This window comes from Thalassophryne amazonica, chromosome 18, assembly GCF_902500255.1.
Source record: "Thalassophryne amazonica chromosome 18, fThaAma1.1, whole genome shotgun sequence".
NCBI lineage: Eukaryota > Metazoa > Chordata > Actinopteri > Batrachoidiformes > Batrachoididae > Thalassophryne > Thalassophryne amazonica.
Window position 1 is genome coordinate 33,520,072 of NC_047120.1, and position 18,617 is coordinate 33,538,688.

General features: G+C 41.0%; 1 protein-coding gene across 2 annotated transcripts; it reads right to left on the reverse strand.

Annotated features, from left to right (window-relative positions):
• Nucleotides 1-640: 640 nt before the first annotated feature.
• On the reverse strand, nucleotides 641-16,748 carry LOC117530411 (NLR family CARD domain-containing protein 3-like). 2 transcript variants are annotated; one of them, XM_034193278.1, is made up of 10 exons: nucleotides 16,659-16,748; nucleotides 13,778-13,895; nucleotides 11,821-11,958; nucleotides 11,672-11,740; nucleotides 9,806-11,588; nucleotides 3,471-3,632; nucleotides 3,214-3,387; nucleotides 2,970-3,137; nucleotides 2,821-2,867; nucleotides 641-2,741 (listed from the first exon to the last, which is right to left on the reverse strand). In XM_034193278.1, the coding sequence occupies exons 2-10, from the start codon at nucleotides 13,821-13,823 to the stop codon at nucleotides 2,218-2,220; spliced, it is 3,111 nt and encodes a 1,036-aa protein (XP_034049169.1). In that variant the 5' UTR covers nucleotides 13,824-13,895; nucleotides 16,659-16,748; the 3' UTR covers nucleotides 641-2,217. The 2 variants fall into 2 exon arrangements, with proteins under 2 accessions (XP_034049169.1, XP_034049168.1); XM_034193277.1 differs by lacking the exon at nucleotides 16,659-16,748 and having other exon boundaries at nucleotides 13,778-13,985.
• Between the last annotated feature and the right edge of the window lie 1,869 nt (nucleotides 16,749-18,617).

Below are 18,617 nucleotides of genomic sequence, written 5' to 3' on the forward strand. Positions count from 1 at the left end.
GGGCAACTAAGAAGGGGCTCTGTAAGAAGCATTTCAAGGTCCTGGAGTGGCCTGGCCAGTCTCCAGACCTGAACTCAATAGAAAATCTTTGGAGGGAGCTGAAACTCCAAACCTGAAAGATTTGGAGAAGATCTGTATGGAGGAGTGGACCAAAATCCCTGCTGTAGTGTGAAAAACTACAGAAAACGTTTGACCTCTGTAATTGCAAACAAAGGCTACTGTACCAAATATTAACATTGATTTTCACAGGTGTTCAAATACTTATTTGCAGCAGTAATATACAAATAAATTATTTTAAAAAATTATACATTGTGATTTCCGGATTTTGTTTTTTTTGTTTTGTTTTTTTGTTTTTTTTTTTAGATTATAGTAGAGAAGCTTGAATCTTCGACTGGACTGGGTTGCTTGACGCGAAGACGTTTTGCTTCAAATCCCAGAAGCTTCCTCAGCTAAAATTCTTGCTCTGGTAGTCTGACTTCTGTCTAGACCCTTGTAGATTGTCTCTCACAGTGGATATGCACCTAAGATGAAAATTTCAGACCCCTCCATGATTTCTAAGTGGGAGAACTTGCAAAATCTCAGGGTGTTCAAATACTTATTTCCCTCACTGTAAATGATGCCCAGCTGAAAACACAAGGGAAGCACTTCATAGGAGGAAAGCAATGACAGATTGTAGGAATAGTGTTTCCCTCTGTGTGCTGTATGCTGTGCATCAATGATTTTTAGCACACAACATGAGTACCAGTTATGCGCACCCCTAGGAATATCATTTGTAGGACCTTAAAACATGATTAAAATGTATTGTTGGAAAGTCCTTTAAAAACATTGGCCATTCCATGTCATCGTGTAGTAAAACAAAAAGTGCAGCCTGAGCAGAACAACCAACAGATCCTTGAGTGAGACGCGTGAACGTGCAGAAATACATGGAAGTTTTAAACATTTTCTCATGTCCAACTTTCAGAAAGTGATAAAGCTGGTTAGCTTTAACGCTCACATTGTTCTCTTAGACCTGAAAACCATGTGGTTCCTGTGTTGATATGCTGTTTCAACTGTGCAGCCCAGGGATTGGCCCAGCAGGTGTTTTTACAAGTAAATTGCAGGATATTGCTGTACTTTCCGAGTAGCAATATTCCATGCAGTGTTACACACAGACAGTTCTTCAGCTAGCTGGCTGTTGTGTCCATAAGGTTTATTTTATGTGTTGATGTGGTCAGCTGCAAACTTGAGCGCGAAGGTGCTCATTCTGGATCAGAGGCTTCTTTCTTGGATGGCAGCCTCTCAGTCCATGGTGTTCCGACACTCGTGTCTCTGTAGTTTCCACTTCATGGCAGGCCTGTGGGATGGTGGTTTCTGTGTTGTTCTTGACCATAAAAACCAACCTCTCAGATGAGGAAGTGTTCTTCCAGGCAATGTAACTTAACTGATGATCTTGGAATCTGCGACTGTTGGGTCCAAGAGACATTCCTGATGTATAAATCTATGACATCTACATAGAGCTTTTTGGAATTTCCCCATTGTACTAATTTTTTTTCCATCCAGTGACTGCTGTCAAACATTATGTTGGCTCAGAGATGCTACCAGCTTTAGCCAATTACAATCACTAATAGGGAATTTAGATGTCTTGGCAAGTTGACATTTTCTAACGGAATACCACACCACCCTGTATAATGGCAGTCAAATGTCCATTGAAAATGGACAGCAAAAACAGTGCTGTCATATCCCAACCTGATTCCTGAGCTAATGTTTATATTTACACAATGGCTCACGTAGCTAAATTAAATATACTGTCGAAAAACTTAAAGATCTACCTATATATTCTACATGCCCTGGGCAGCAGTGTAGTATGAAGGATCAAGACCATATATAGAGAGTATCTATGGCCAAGAGTGTGCAGGATTTCTTCGCAACTGTTCACAGATGATACAGAGGAGCTCCTCCCCTCAGTTTGAAGTTGTGATCAGTGTAGCAAGAAAAACATGCACCGTCTTGACCCTTCATGCCCAACCCACCACCTTCTCCCAATGTACTGTTTGGTTTCCATTTGTCTCCAATCTACTCAGACTGAATTACAGAACACACCTGATTTGGCTCAAAATGTGCAGTATTTTGGCTCCTGAGGACAAAGATTGAGCAGTACCATCATAGACCATTCAACGTAGATTATTCAGGCTCCATATTAGTGTTTCTTGGAAACTCCTTGCCTTGTCTAGATCATAGTTAACACAAGTGCACGGTGGAATCCAACCAACCAAACCAAACCCCAGCATACACAGGCTCAGTAAAAGGTATGGAGAAGGTGTGCAGTAGAGTTGGTGGGTCATGGGAGGCCTCAAAGAAGGACACAGTCCCTGCCATCCCGTTCACATGGACACCGACTTTATTAGATCTGGGTCTGACAGGTAGTTTAAGCTCCTTGCCTTTGTGTAACACAGAGTAGGCATCTTTGTTGCAGTTCAAGCCCCATGAGGAATCATTCCGGCCCAGCCAGCTTTCATGACTCTCTCCTTTCCTGCACATCCTTCCGTAGGCGATACCTACAAGGACTTTGCCGCTCCATTCTGTCTCCCAGTAACAGTGGCCTGTGAGATGCTCCATGGAGAGGACCTGCCTCCAGAAGTTAAACCTCTCCGGACAGTCGTCAGGGCACGACGTCTTCAGGACCCGTATTGCCTTCTTGTTCCCATGTGACAAAACAAGATCCATGTGTGCCGTGTTCGGGTCCAGTGTCAGCTCACAGGTATCTGATCAACCCCCCCAAAAAAAACATTAATGCTGAAATGAGTTTAGAAGACAACGGAGTGCAAAGTGCCCGTCGCTCACATTTTTTTGGCGGTGGATGAATCCTGGGTTCCCCACAGTATCCCGCACTGAAACGCATTGGACAAATGGAACAAGAAACAAAGTGAGCATTCATGTTTAACAAACAGTACATCATGCAACACATGGCCGTGAAGCAAGAATCCTGAGACCTGAGCTTCTGCAGACGGCAGTGTGGGTCGGCAAGCAGCTCGGACAGACGCTTCCAACCAGAGCTTCCCGGGTGGTTGTAGCTCAGATCCAGCTCTCTCAGACTGGAGGACTTCAGAGCATCTGCCAGGGGGATGCAGCTTTCTTCTCCAACTCTGCATAAGCACAAACTTCAAAACAGACAACAAAACACATCTTCACTACATACTCGCTTCCGTTTGTAGGATTTCTCTCAGGGACACTCACTGGAGTATTTCCAGTTTGCACAGAGGACTACTGAGTGAGTCAGAAAGCCGTTTGACTCCGATGTCCTGCAGGTCGTTGTCGGTCAGGTCCAGCACTTTCATTTGGCAGGAGGCTGAGCTGATAACTGAAGCCAGAGTGTCTGAGCTTTTCTCCGTCAGGGAGCAGCTCCTCAGTCTGCACAAAGAGGAACATTTTAGGAAATGCCCTTCAGTTCGACAACTACAGAGACAGAAGGAAGAAAAGGCACAACTGATGACCTGAGTGTCTCCAGCTTGCTGTTCTTCAGTCCAGCAGAGAGCAGTTTTATCCCTGGATCCTTGATGTTGTTGTTGCTCAGGTCCAGCTCTGTGATTTGGGAGGAACTGATGCAGTTCCCCAAAGTTTGGCAGCAGTACTCTGTCAGGTTGCATCCATTTAGACTGCAGTAAAAGAAGCAACAAGCAGAGTTGATGACATCACATTTGCTAATAAATGGACTTGTTTTTCACACACACACAGACACACCAGGGGCACCTTGCTTCATTGCTGTGTCTCAGACAGACAGAAACAAAGGATTAGTAAGGTATTTAAATACTTTGTGTGCTGGCAAATTCGTCAGTCTTCCGTAGAGTTGGGGTCCTAATAAACCAATCACGTTGCATTTCCACAGAGATCTATAGTAAGGAAAATGTTTTTCCCAGTTTATTGACTAATATCCTGGATTTGAGTGGAGTTTGGCGGCCTGAAATCATGACGTTTTGTCACTCAAACCACTATGCCGCATCGCCTTGCTGCAAAAGAAAGCATACTGTCTAGTTCTTCAAGACATGGAGCTGGAGACATGGAGAAATGACCGACATAGTAAGCTATGTCGGTCCTTTCTCCGCTATTGCTGGACTTTTGGCCAATCAGACAGCCAGAATGATCTGTCGGACAGCCGCAAGAAAAATAAAAGAATCGGAGGACAAAATGGCAAACAAACTTGCAGGCGGCGTGAAAACTCTCTGCCTGATCTCCCCACAAAATTTTGAACATGCAAAACTTTCTGACAAACTTGGCGGACATCATCTGACAAGGAGGTCATTTTGTGGATGGGGAAAGGACTTCTGTTGGACAAAAACGAACACACACATATTAGAATCAGTTCTCATACAATTCCTTGATCTGTCACAGTGTGACCGGGGCTTTAAAGACGCCTGCTAATAATAGTGAGGCCCGCCCACATTTCCTGTCTGGTTAGGGGATTGAACCTATGATATTTTGGTAGCTCGCCTCTCAAACCTTTCCACCATCCCTTTCCAGTAAGGGATTGTGTCTAGTTGAACCTGACAAATGGGTATTTTCCATGAGCACATTAAGGCATAGGCTTGACTGGGCAGAAGATCAGGAGCCCCAAGACACACGGGGCCCCATTATTTTTCTTTAACAATACATGTATAATAACACAAAGAACATAGCATAAAATAATCAGCATTATCTATAGCAGCTAATGGCACATACCTGTGATTATCGCAACACTGTCACATTGCATGATGGGAACTATGGCACCTCAAAGCACGACATTACATTTATCAAAGCAACAATTGATAACCATGTAAAATGGTTTGATGTCTTTCTCAAAAAGTATTCAATGAAGAGCTGTTTTGAAATATTGTTCAAAATTATGAAGTATTCTAATTTGGTGTAATTTACCTGTAATCTGATTACAATGGGATTTTTAATGATCTACACAAAAGCAGCCATGGCCATTTTAACCCACCTGATACATTCTAGCCAACATTTTGAGAGATGATTGTTTAATTGTTTGCACACATTGAAAGTTACTGTAACATGTTTAAGTACTTGGAGATGTTGATACTAGAGGAAACTACATTAATAACAAACTATAGAAAGACTGTCTAGTTAGAGTCTTGGAAGATTCTATCCTCATGTCATCTGGACAAAAACTGCTTGATAAGATTAAAACAAGAAAATATAATTTTTCAACCCATCACAAGCTTTACCTCATGTGCACTCACTGTCCACTTTATTAGGTACACTTTGCTAGTACAGACTTGGACGCCCTTTTGCCTTCAAAACTGCTTTAATCCTTCATGGCATAGATTTAACAATGTGTTGGAATGTTTCTGTGTAGGCTCTCAGTTGTCCAGGTGGTTTCCATAGTAGAGAAGCTTAAATCTTCAACCCAACCCAGTCCAGTCGAAGATTCAAGCTTCTCTACAATGTGTTGGAAACATTCCTCAGAGATGTTGGTCCATACTGACATGATGGCATCACGTAGTCGCCCATTCAAGCAGTCTGCCCATTCTCCTCTGACCTCTGACATCAACAAGGCATTTTCGTCCACACAACTGCCACTCACTGGATATTGTCTCTTTTTCTGGACCATTCTCTGTAAACCCTATGGATGGTTGTGTGTGAAAATCCCAGTAGATCAGCAGTTTCTGAAATACTCAGACCAGCCCATCTGGCACCAACAACCATACCACTTCAAAGTCACTTAAATCCCCTTTCTTCCCCATTCTGATGTTAAGTTTGAACTTCAGCCAGTCGTCTTCACCACGTATAGATGCCTAAATACACTGAGTTGCTGCCATGTGATTGACTGATTAGTTATTTGTATTAACAAGAAAATGAACAGGTGTATCTAATAAAGTGGTTGGTGAGTGTACTTTTCAATTTAAGAACTCCAAGGGTCTCTCAACAATAGCCTTTTGGGGTTTTAGATGCCTATATTGTACAGAAATAAGCCCGTACAACCTCCGATACCTTTGAATGACTATAGCATTTGTGGTCAGTGAATTTTATGCCCACATAGGGCATGTATCACCGTTTTATAACGTCTTACAATGAATTCTCTTATTTGTATGTAGCACCATGGCCTCAATTTGCCCTGATTAAATAAATACATTAATGCTGTCTCAACAAAAACCTGAGTTTTAAACTGGAGACACACTGTGCTTTCACTCTCAGTTGAGAAATTCCTAAGTCATCTGGTGATCTTCAGATAAGTTTGGAGACATCCTCCGATGGTTCAACACTGCTTCGCAGAGCAAAACAAAGCTGTAATTCAAAGTTCTTTAAAGGGAAGCCCTTACCTTTTTATCGGTTAAACTCCGGTCATTATGAATTACATGACATTATAATGGCTTCACGTCAGAATCTGAAATTGCCCAGGCCTGAAGAACCCACTTTATGGCCTCAAGGTGAGGCAAGAACCTCTCAAGACTGCAAAACTTCCCCCATGACAAGACGCGGTCATAAACTTTGTCTTGACAAGCAGCTGTTATACTTAGTTTAAAGCAAAGGAAAAGACCTTTGTTTTGAAATAAAAATTACATCAGTATTTCTTTCATTTATATCTAAAAACTTCTAATGATGTCTGCATTGATTATTCAAGCAAATGCTGTGCATGTATTCCATTTTATTGACCTGTGTCCTTTTTAACCCTCTGGGGTCGACACCGTCGTATATGACGGCTAAGACCAAGCTTTACTAAATTATAAATAAGTTTTTAATAATATGAGATAGAAACTTTGTGTTTTTTTTGTTTGTTTTTTTTTGCTGAAAGGTTAACTGCACGGACTTTAGAGCCAGCCGTTGGCCATCTTTGTACTCCTCATAGAAGTTGTGTGATGACCTGCACAGTGTGAGTGTCCAATCGGAATTGGTTCACCGTCACATGGTTTTCCAAAATCCAATCGTAGGGCAGATTTAGCTCACGTGAAAAGCCAAAGATTGTTTTCATGAGTGATATGTTACTAGTTGGCCCGTTTGAATAGCTCCCTGGGTGCTCCAATGAGTACATACTATTAGTACCTACTCAGTGTGCCCTGCGCCATTACGCACAGCGATCAGTGAAAACAGGAGCAGACGGAGAGCCTCTGATGACAATATCACATGCTCAAACAAAGAGTGTGTAACTATCAGGATTGCTCCACTAGTTTGCATGTGAATGTTACTGGATAACTCTGTTGCTTTCTCTGCATTAAAGCACTGTTTACCATATCAATGACAACAAAACGCATAGACCATTTTGTATATATTGTTCAAAATGTGCATTTGTGTTTATTGTTTGAACCTTTTTGTTGTTCAGTCTTTCACACAAGACCTCAAATTACCTTTATAAAGTGTCAAAACAGTTGTTTGTTATAGTTTGCTGTGTGTTTTGAATAAATGTGTGTGGAAAATTATTTTTTGCTTTATTTTTTCCTTGCCTATTTTTGATTGTAAACCTTTATTACACTTATAAAACACAACACAAACATATATATTCTGAAAGCACAGGTTGTTCTGAAAAAAAGAGACATAAAACTTGATTGTGGGATGCAGGGAGCGCTGTTAACAGCAATAATAAAATATTTATGCCACGCGAGTGAACTGTCCAAAAAATGCCCTCGGACCCCAGAGGGTTAACTGATGTGTGTTTAAGTGATCTTTTTGCGGTGTCAATATGTTGATGAAGTATTCTGTTTTAACCAAGAGGATGTGTTTAAGTGACAATGAATAATGTGCATCCATTCGAGTGTCTTAGAATAATAGTATACCACGGTAGTTAATGTGTTTAAATTGTATCATATCTGTCTGCCCTCTGAGGACATGAAGTTTTCTGTGAGATTACACACCCTAAATGGGCGGAGTTTGGTGACATCAAACCCCCTTTAAAAAGTTAGAACAGCTTTCTCCACACTCTCTTTTCCGACGGCAACGCGCCTTCTCTTTCTTTGCTTTCTTCTTTGTAAACACTTCATTTTATTCTTGGGCCAAGGCCCCATTGCTAAGCTAAGCTAAGCTACCACATGACATTCATTCATGCTTTACTTTTGACAAACTTAAAGTTTAACCTGACGCTTTAAGTTGCGTGAAGTCTTTTGAATTTTTAAGAGAACTTCCGAGCTAAGCTTTTCAAATTAAGAGCGAATTTACAGAAAAGCGACTTTTCCTCTTCATTATAATTTTTCAATGCTCTTAAAGTTTTACTTTTTTTCTAAATTCACAAAGACTTTTAATCTGGTTCCAACAAACTTTTTAAAAGGCTACTAGAAACCATTTTCCACAAAGACCTTCTACCTCTGGGTTCCTACAAGCTGATGACGGAGCTGATTTCAAACCAGCAGCTAACCTGTCAGTAAAGCCAGCCGACACAAGCCTTGGGACGGGGAAACCACGGAGTTAACCCCTTGACCCAAGTGAGCTCACGCTGCCCAGAGCATGAACATCCACGACCAAAGGATTGGTCATCCAAACCATCTCTTCAAACGGACCAGTGAAGTGACCCAGTTAAAGTTTCCAGGAAAAGGGTTTGTTGTCTACGGATACAAAGTGGCTAATTTTAATCCTTTGACTCCTTTTTAAACATATTCATGTTTGTTTAATAATTTCTTAAAATGAATTGGCTTCAAAATTCATCACTAAATTTCAATCAGATTTATTTACTTAGTTTTAAGCTTTATCTCTCTTTCTTCCAATGTCTCATGAGTCAGTAAGAATTGAGCCCATAAATAAACTTATTTAATCACTGTCCATAAAATGGCAGTAAAGTGTTCATTTCTTGTAGAAATTGTAAATAAATTGTAACTATTTCTGCTGTGGTTCATTTTGTGTTCAGTAGGAAACCCTTGACCAACTGTATCGTGTGAATTCAGGCTTCAGATCAGAGACTGATTAAATTAAATTGAGACTGATCAATTAATTTGAGACTGATGCATTAATGAATGTTTAAATAAAAGCACCTATGCTTCAAATAGGTGGTGTCCCGAGTAATAATTAAATAATACGTATTAAACCCTAAATTAATTATTTTGGTGACTCATTATATGGGGCCTAATACGATCTAATTAAATTTGGGAGTTTAACTACTTATTCACTATAAATTGCTACATTCCTCTGGTTCCCTGTGTGTGAGCGATTCAGTAATAAATTATTTTATTTAATAATATTTACATTATTTTGGTGCTCCGTGTGAGGCAAATAAATAGTTACATATTTTTATGGTGTCCCGGTATGAGCCGATCGCGTATTGTAAATAAATTACATTACGGAGGTGATGGTCTAGTGGTTAAGGTGTTGGGCTTGAGTCCAGAAGATCATGGGTTCAAATCCCCTCCTGACTGGAAAATCACTAAGGGCAAGGCCTTTAATCCCCTATTGCTCCCGGTGTGTAGTGAGCGCCTTGTATGGCAGCACCCTGACATCGGGGTGAATGTGAGGCATAATTGTAAAGCGCTTTGAGCGTCTGATGCAGATGGAAAAGCGCTATATAAATGCAGTCCATTTACATTACATTTTTTTGGTGTGTGACGTTTTTTCTATTCCATAAATAAATGTTACATGTACGTTGGTTTCACAGCGCCCCCACCTGCATCAGTTGTTCTCTCTGCAGTAGGTTTTTTTTTTCCATCATTTCGTTCGTACATAATTATGTCAGCACATGTCCACAAGCTGTGGTCCAACGCTGAACAAAAGTTATAAAACACTAGATTTGACAGCCATCAGACTATCTTCATGTTGAGAAGTATCGTTTCACTGACGTCAATCTCAACAGCCAACGGGCAACGATTTACACCAGAGATTACCTCAAACTGGTCCTACTTTAAATATTAGAAGCTCTTACCTTGCCACTTTGGCCACTTTGAGGACAGGCAGCAATCGCAGAAGTCCTTCTTCTGATTTGGTGTACTTGCTCAGTTCAAACACACTCGGTGCGTCCTCTGATGTCAGCAGCACAAAGACCAGTGTGGCCCACTGGGCAGGTGAAGGTTTGACCATGTATAGACCATCTGAGGTGAGAAATCTCTGAATCTCTTTTACAAGAGATTGGTCGTTGAGCTCATTGAGACAGTGGAAGAGATTGAGACATCTGTCTGTCGGTTTAGTGGCTCCAATCTTGTCCTTTATGTATTTAATGATCTGTGGTCTTGTCTTTTGGTTTGTTCTGTTGGTGGTAATCAGATGTTTCATGATAGCCTGGTTGGATTCCAGTGACAGGCCCAAAAGAAAGCGAAGAAAGATGTCAAAATGTCCACTGTCGTCGTCCAGAGCTTTGTTCACTGCTTTTTTGTAGAGGATGACCTCTGAAGAACTGCGGACTCTTGTGAAGGGAGTCTTTTTGATTAAGATGTTGACATTATCGTTGTTGAACATCATGAAGACGTACAATGCAGCAAAGAATTCCTGAACACTCAAGTGTACAAAGCAGAACATCTTATCCTTGAACAACATCGGCTCGCTATTAAAGATCTGTGTGTAGATGCTCGAGAACATGGATGCCTGTGAGATGTCTATACCATACTGTAGGAGATCCGTTTCACAGAAGATCGGGTTGTGCTTTTCAAGCTGTTTGAAGGCAAGTTTACCCATTGAGAGGATGTCTGCTTTGACACAGTCAACAATTGACCCTCTCCTTCCGTGTTCCCTCAGTTTCACGTCTTCCACTTGCAAGGCCAGAAAGTGGAGGTACATTTGTGTAAGCGTCCTTGGTATGTCCTTACTATTTGTGGATGAGAACATCTTCTCAAGGACACTTGCTGCCATCCAGCAGAAGACTGGTATGTGGCACATAATGTGAAGGCTTCTGCAGGATTTCACATGTGAGATTATTTGGAGTGCGACACTCTTGTTTCTTATTTTCTTCAGAAAATATTCATCTTTCTGTGGGCCGTTGAACCCACGGACCTCGGTCAATAGATGGATTAACTCCGCTGGGATCTGACTGGCAGCTACTGGTCGTGAAGTTATCCAAACAAATACCCCCGGATGAGGAAGGAGTCGCCCCCTGATGAGGTTTGTCAGGAGCACATCAATCGTGGCTTGTTGTGCGGCATTCGATACGATTTCAGAAGATTGGAATTGCAACATCAGGTGGCTTTCATCCAGACCATCCAGGATGAAGAGTATTTTGTAGCTATCATTTGTGAAGATTCCTGTGGCTCTTGTTTCCGGGAAAAATACAGAAAGGAGCTCTTCCAGACTGAGCAGTTTGTTTTTCATCAGGTTCAGTTCTCGAAAAGAGAGGGGGAAGACAAAGTCCAGATTCTTATTTGCCCTCTCCTCAGCCCAGTCCAGAGCAAATTTACTTACAGAAATGGTTTTACCAATACCAGCTACTCCCCTTGTGACCACTGTTCTGAGTGACTGTTCTTGTCCTGCCACACCATCGAAGAGTTGATTGTAGTGGACCAGTTTCTCCTGGGTCACGTTCATCCTGGGCACCATCTCAATTTTTCTCATCTCGTGCTCGTTATTCACATCGCTGGTCCCCCCTTCAGTGATGTAGAGATTAGTGTAGATCTCATCCAGAAGGACTTTGTTTACATCAAGAATCCTTCCCTCAACTAAATGGCTGAACCTTCTAATCAGAGCAGCTTTCAGTTTCTGTTGACACTCTTTAATGATGTCTGAAAGAGGGAACAAAAAACCCAATGGTTACTTTTTTTCATCCTTCCTGAAATGCCAGTTCCACATTTGCTGGGTTTCTTACGATGTGGTTGAGGAGCATCACATTTGCTTGCAGCGGCAGAGTTAGATGCATCTTTTGATGAGAGCAACTCTGTGAAAGACCAACAGAGAGGTCAAAGTCTTATAGAAAATGTTTCATCTTTATTCCTAACATACTTGTTTTCTACCAACCTTGATCTTTTGAGATGATGATGTTGATGCTGTTGCTGACAGAATCAGTGATCACAGGAGCGATGATACTAGATCCACTAGAGGCTGTGTAGTTGGGATGTAACTGATGGACAGTACCTTGAATCAAGGGAGGCGGTTCTTAAAAAAAAAAAACCCAAAAAACATCATTTCAAAAATTTGAAACAAATCTGTGAACAGTGCAAACATGTTATTTTTTTACAGGAGCAAAACTAAAAATAAATAAAAAAAATCAGCATTGATGCTGTATTTGAAAATCTTATTTCTCAGTTGCTTAACCATGTCAAACTACATATAGTGCATCAAGAAAGTATTCAATGCGCTGCACTATTTCCTTATTTTTATGTTACAGCCTTATTCCAAAATGGATTAAATTTTCTCCTCAAAATTCTATACACAATACCCCATAATGACAATGTGTTAAAAAAAAATCCTAATAAATCACGTGTACATAAGTATTCACAGCCTTTGCAATGAAGCTCAAAATTGAGCTCAGATGCATCCTTGAGATGTTTCTACAGCTTAATTGGAGATCACATGAGGTAAGTTCAGTCGATTGGACATGATTTTGAAAGGCACACACATGTCTACATATAAGGTCTCACAGTTGACAGTGCATGTTAGAGCACAAACCAAGCATGAAGTCAAAGGAATTGTCTGTAGACCTCTGAGACAGGATTTTCTTGAGGCACAAATCTGGGGAAGGGCACAAACATTTCTGCTGCTTTGAATGTCCAAATGACCACAGTGGCCTCCGTCATCAATAAATGGCAGAAGTTCAGATTCATCAGGACTCTTCCTAGAGCTAGGCGCCAGTCTAAACTGAGTGATCGGGAGAGAAGGGCCTCAGTCAGGAAGGTGACGAAGAACCCGATGGTCACTCTGTCAGAGCTCCAGCAATTCCTCTGTGGAGACAGGAGAACCTTCCAGAAGGACAACGATCTCTGCAGCAATACACCAATCAGGCCTGTATGGTGGAGTGGCCAGACGGAAGCCACTCCTTAGTAAAAGGCACATGGCAGCCCACCTGAAGTTTGGCAAAAGGCACCTGAAGGACTCTCAGACCATGAGAAACAAAATTCTCTGATCTGATGAGACAAAGATTGAACTCTTTGGTGTGAATGTCAGGCGTCATGTTGGGAGGAAACCAGGCACCATCCCTACAGTGAAGCATGGTGGTTGCAGCATCATACTGTGGGGATGTTTTTTCAATGGTAGGAACTGGAAGACTAGTCAGGATTGAGGGAAAGATGAATGTAGCAATGAACAGACATATCCTGGATGAAAACCTGCTCCCGAGCGCTCTTGACCTCAGACTGGGGCGACGGTTCGTCTTTCAGCAGGACAATGACTCTAAGCCCACAGCCAAGAAATCAAAGGAGTGGCTTCAGGACAACTCTGTGAATGTCCTTGAGTGACCCAGCCAGAGCCCAGACCTGAATCCGATTGAACATCACTGAAAAGATCTGAAAATGGCTGTGCACTGACGCTACCCATCCAACCTGATGGAGCTTAAGAGGTGCTGCAAAGAGGAATGGACAAAACTGCCCAAAGACAGGTGTGCCAAGCTTGTGGCATCACATTCAAGAAGATGTGAAGCTGTAATTGCTGCCAACGGTGCATCAACAAAGTATTAAGCAAAGAGTGTGAATACTTGTGTACGTGTGATTGCTTAGTTTTTATTTTTAATAAGTTTGCAAAACAAAAATCTTTTTCATCTTGTCATTATGAGGTGTTGTGAGTAGAATTTTAAGGAAAAAAATTATTTTGGAATAAGGCTGTAACATAACAAAATGTGGAAAAGTGAAACGCTGTGAATACTTTCTGATTCGCTGTACATGCACATTCAGCAATTAAGACTTCCTCTACAACTTTCATTCCTCTTTGTGAGCTGCTGTATTTTTCTGTAGTGTGGAATCAAGTCTGTCCTTCTGCTCACCTTTTAAGCCTTCATGTGGATCGTCTGCAGCAGTCTTTTGATCCATTTATTCTTGGATACCTTGTACTTGCAGCTTGCACGGCTCAGATCCAATTTTGGTTCTCCTGGGCCTCAAAGACTAAAGTCAAGATGAATGTTCAGTCAGCTGATGATAGTAAAAGCATTTTTACCTTTTGATTACTAAACACTGTGTAGAGACAAGCGATCAGTGTTCAGATCTAAACTGTCACTGAGTGCCTGAGACAGTGGGACAGAAAACAGGAAACTTGTGGTTCTTTTTTTGCAGTTTTACATTGCGTGGAAAATGATACTTGTACTACCCCCGCCCCGCTTCCTGAAAGAGTTTAGTTTACATAATGACAATGAACACTTTTGGGAGACATTTTTAAATAAACTGAAATGCCACAACCATGATAAACTCATAAGACTTAAAGTGTCATTTTACAATATTTTTTTCACTTAACGTTACTCAAGCCCACTATTAGTCAGTGTCATTTAGATTGGGTTGGATTAGATTAGATTATGTAAATTAGATAGTTTTATTGATCCCTTGGGAAGACTTCCTCAGGGAAATTGAGGTTGCAGCAGCATTGTATAAAAGCACACAGGGTAAGAAGCACACAGAGTATCAAAAGTGAAAGTAAAAAGAACAACAGTTTGCAAATATAAATATAAATACCAGACATACTGATCAATACTGATTTACTGACTACTACTAGTGTTCCTCGCATTCCCATCCTCTGTCTGTCTGTTACTCCTCCTCCCCCTCAGTCAGGACTTGTACAGTCAGATGGCCTGAGATATTTGTAGAATATCTGCAAATGCTCACTTAATTCAGTCTGCTACAGTTTGATAAATGGTGTTTAATGATGTAATAACAGCACAACTGTAACAAATTTGGAAAAAAAAAAAACTTGACTTCAAGATATTTGCATGTGTGTATTTAATACAACCCCAAATAAGAAAAACTTGGGACGATATGAAAAATACAAATAATAATAAAAAAAATGTAAAAACTCCACAGTGCTTCTTACATTTACTTTGACTTCTATTTCATTACAGACAGTATGAATCCAAAATATTTCTTGTTTTGTGTGGTCATTTCATCATTTCATTTGTAAATATAAACCAGTCCTACATTACAGCCCTGAAACAGATTACCAAAAATAATTTGGACAGGAGCAATTTAGGGCTAGTAATGAATTAAAAATCAATCAATTAACAAATAACGATCTTAGTTCAAACAGGTGATACCAACAGGTGAGTGTAATCATGATATTGTACAAAAGCAGTATTCGTGAAGGACTGAGTCTTTCAGGGACAAAGACGGGCAGAGGATCTCCAGTTTGCTGAAATATTCCTCAAAAAAAATTGAAAGGGATTTGCATATTTCTTTCTCCAGTGCATAATATGATCAAACAATTCAAGGAATCTGGAGGTATCTCAGTGCGCAAAGGGCAAGAGCGCAAGCCTAAACTTAACACCCATGAGCCATCATTCATCAATAGCTGATATAACCAGAAAGGCAAGGGAAAGCTTTGTCAAGCACTACAATTCAGAGTTACAGTCACTAATGCCATTTCAAACTTTATAGTGCAAAAAAAAAACAAAGCCTTATGTTAACCTTGTCAGAAAGATAGTGTTGACTTCTCTGGGCTCAGGGGCATCCCACAATGGAAACGTAATGTGGAAATACCAATCGGTATTTGAGATCTTCTTTGGAAGAAATTGGCGCTGTGTGCTCTGGACAAAAGATGAAAAAATCCATCCACACTGTTACCAGCAACAAGTCCAGAAGCCAGAGTCTGTTATGTTATGGGGTCATGTCACTACCCTGGTTAATTTACATTTCTGTGATGGCAGCATTAAGGCAGACTATATTAAGATTTTAACGCAAATATGCTTCCTTCAAGAGGACATCTTTTCCAGGAATGTCAATGCATTTCTCAATAAGACAATGCAAAACACATTCTGCACACATTACAAAGGCATGGCTGCAGAAAGCAAGCTCCGGGTACTGGACTGGCCTGTCTGCAGTCCTAACCTTTAGATTTTTTTTTTTTTTTTTTTTTTGATTTTGGGTTGTATTACATAACTGTTGGCTACTGTCCATTTTGTTGACATGGAATACAGGAAACCAAAATGTTACAGGACTGCTAAGAGAAAGCGAAACTGTCCACAGTAAATCTCAGTCTTTTTCCTCCTTTCACGTAATCACCACATTTAATATTTGTAAAATACAGTAGGCATAAATCAGTGTAGTAACAAGTTCACATTCATTAACATGGTGAGAATTCTCTCTCTCTCTCTCTCTCTCTCTCTCTCTCTCTCTCTCTCTCTCTCTCTCTCTCTCTCTCTCTCTCTCTCTCTCTCTCTCTCTCTCTCTCTCTCTCTCTCTATATATATATATATAGTGGGCAGATGTCATTTCAAAGAGAGACTTTTTAAAAGCTTTTTAAAAATGCATTACATGTGCCTAAAACTTCTGCACAGCATTTTATTTTTTTAAACACACTTCATCATGTTAGAAGTTTCAACCTCTTATTAAATGCCATCTTGTCAAGTTGTTCATGAATTCTTGATGAGTTCTTGACAATAAAGAAATATTTGAGAATAAGTTTCAGTTTCTTTTCACAATATTTCCGCTCACTTCCTTTTCTGTTGTGGGACATTTTCTACAGCTAAAACAACTTTCAATTAGCATTTGAAGAAACAAAGAGAATTTTCTGTCTGGATTAGCTGCTACAGTGATCTGATACAAAGATATGAACCAAATCTAGTATTTAAGTGGCTCAAATCTGACAGAAAAACATCTGACGCGTCGTTTCAGCCGTTAATGTGAACACCGCCGGTATCTCCGTCATTAAAACGATGGACTCACAGTTTATGAAAATATTCACCTCCGGGTTCTTCTTTGTCGTCGTCAATTTCAACAAAACCGAAGAGCTTCTGACTAACTGTAGTCTCGTCGGTAAACATGTCCTTTTGATTAAACGTGATATATAACACTCCCTGTTTTTGCACGGCCCCACAGGTGGACTTTGACTTTGTCTCGTCACACCTGTTTTATTCCGCTCCAACAACAGCATTTTAGCTCGTAAACGTTAATAATAAAATGGCTCACATTTTAATTATAACTCCACCATACAGGCCTGATTGGTGTATTGCTGCAGAGATCGTTGTCCTTCTGGAAGGTTCTCCTGTCTCCACAGAGGAATTGCTGGAGCTCTGACAGAGTGACCATCGGGTTCTTCGTCACCTTCCTGACTGAGGCCCTTCTCTCCCGATCACTCAGTTTAGACTGGCGCCTAGCTCTAGGAAGAGTCCTGATGAATCTGAACTTATAATTATAATGCTTATAACTCCATTTGATCATAAAATTTTTTTGCACACAATTTTTGCTTTTTTTTTTTTTTTTTTTGCCAGCTTGCACTCGGCTGAGACGGACGCATTTTCTCTTCTCTCCCTCCCTCCTTATTTTTCCTGCTTCTGTGGTGTGTTGTCTGTGAGGCTCCAGTTTTTGCTCTTCTGAAAAGCGACAAAAATGGATTTGTTAAAGTGGTCTCTGAACGCAATTGACACTATTTTTCTACAAGACATTCGGGGGCGGAGGACCCGACCTGTCCTGCCGGGACGCATGTGATGGGCTACGTGATGGACTCGTGGAGGAGATGGCAGGTCATGTGCCTTTACACGCTGTCTGTGGAGGACGTCGAAGATGTGTATCTATTTGGCTTGGGAGTGACCGGCTTTCTCCTTGGGAGTGACCGGCTTTCTGCACGTTGGAAACATTTCTGGGAGGATTGCAGCGCTGGAAAACTGCCTTGACCGTCAGTAAATGACCACATCTCCTTTATACATTCAGATGCATTGAGAGCCACTTTGTTCACAGAACTGTGGAATCTTTCAGGCGTCTGCTAATCAGACATTCATTTGGCTTCCCCAAGACAGCGGCACTTCAAGGCCGCTGCGATAAAAAACCTCCAAGAAGATTAAACACTCAAGCCTCGCTTCCCTGGTTTCCCCCTCCCTCAGCTTCTCCAGCTCTGACGTTGACTGTGAACAGTGGACTGCTCAGAGCTGAACCCCCCTCCCTTCCACGATTCAGTCATGGCCGTTGTTTAGCGCCAAAAAGGGCTGCTACCGGAGTGTTCTGATAAACTGGACTTTCAAATCTCGGCTGTCGTCCTGTGTTATTGTTTGTCTGTGTGTTTACTGTTCTCTGTGCTGATAAGAGTTTTTTCCTCGTTGTGGCTTCTCAAAGGCAGCGACCTTGAGGGTTTTTTTTCTCTTCCTTATCTTGTGTGTACTTTTTTATATGTGTTTATGTACCAGGCCGGCTTATGTCTGTTACGTGTGTGTTGTTTGTCTTTGGGTCGGTCATGGTTTGCTCAGCCCTGCTGTGACCTAAAGCAGGGATGTACATCTAGAGCTGGTCCCCGGACGCCTTATGGCAACTTCTGCTCCTAACTGGCAATTAGGATGGGTTAAATGCAGTAGACACAATTCATTGTGCAGGGAACATGTTCCTTTGTGCATATGACAATAAAATTCTTTTGAATCCTTGAATCCTTGAAAATATCTGTAGGAAGGAAAAAAAAAAACAAGAGGGGATGCAGTATCTGGCAACTCACACTTGGCTGCGACAGAGATCTATATGTCTTTTATTGATACATATATATATATATATATATATATATATATATATGTATAGCAGCTTAGTGGTTAGCACTGTTGCCTCACAGCAAGAAGGTCATGGGTTCGATTCCCACCTGTGGCCTAAAGGTGTGGAGTTTGGATGTTCTCCCTGTTTGTATGGGTTTCCTTCGGGTGCTCCGGT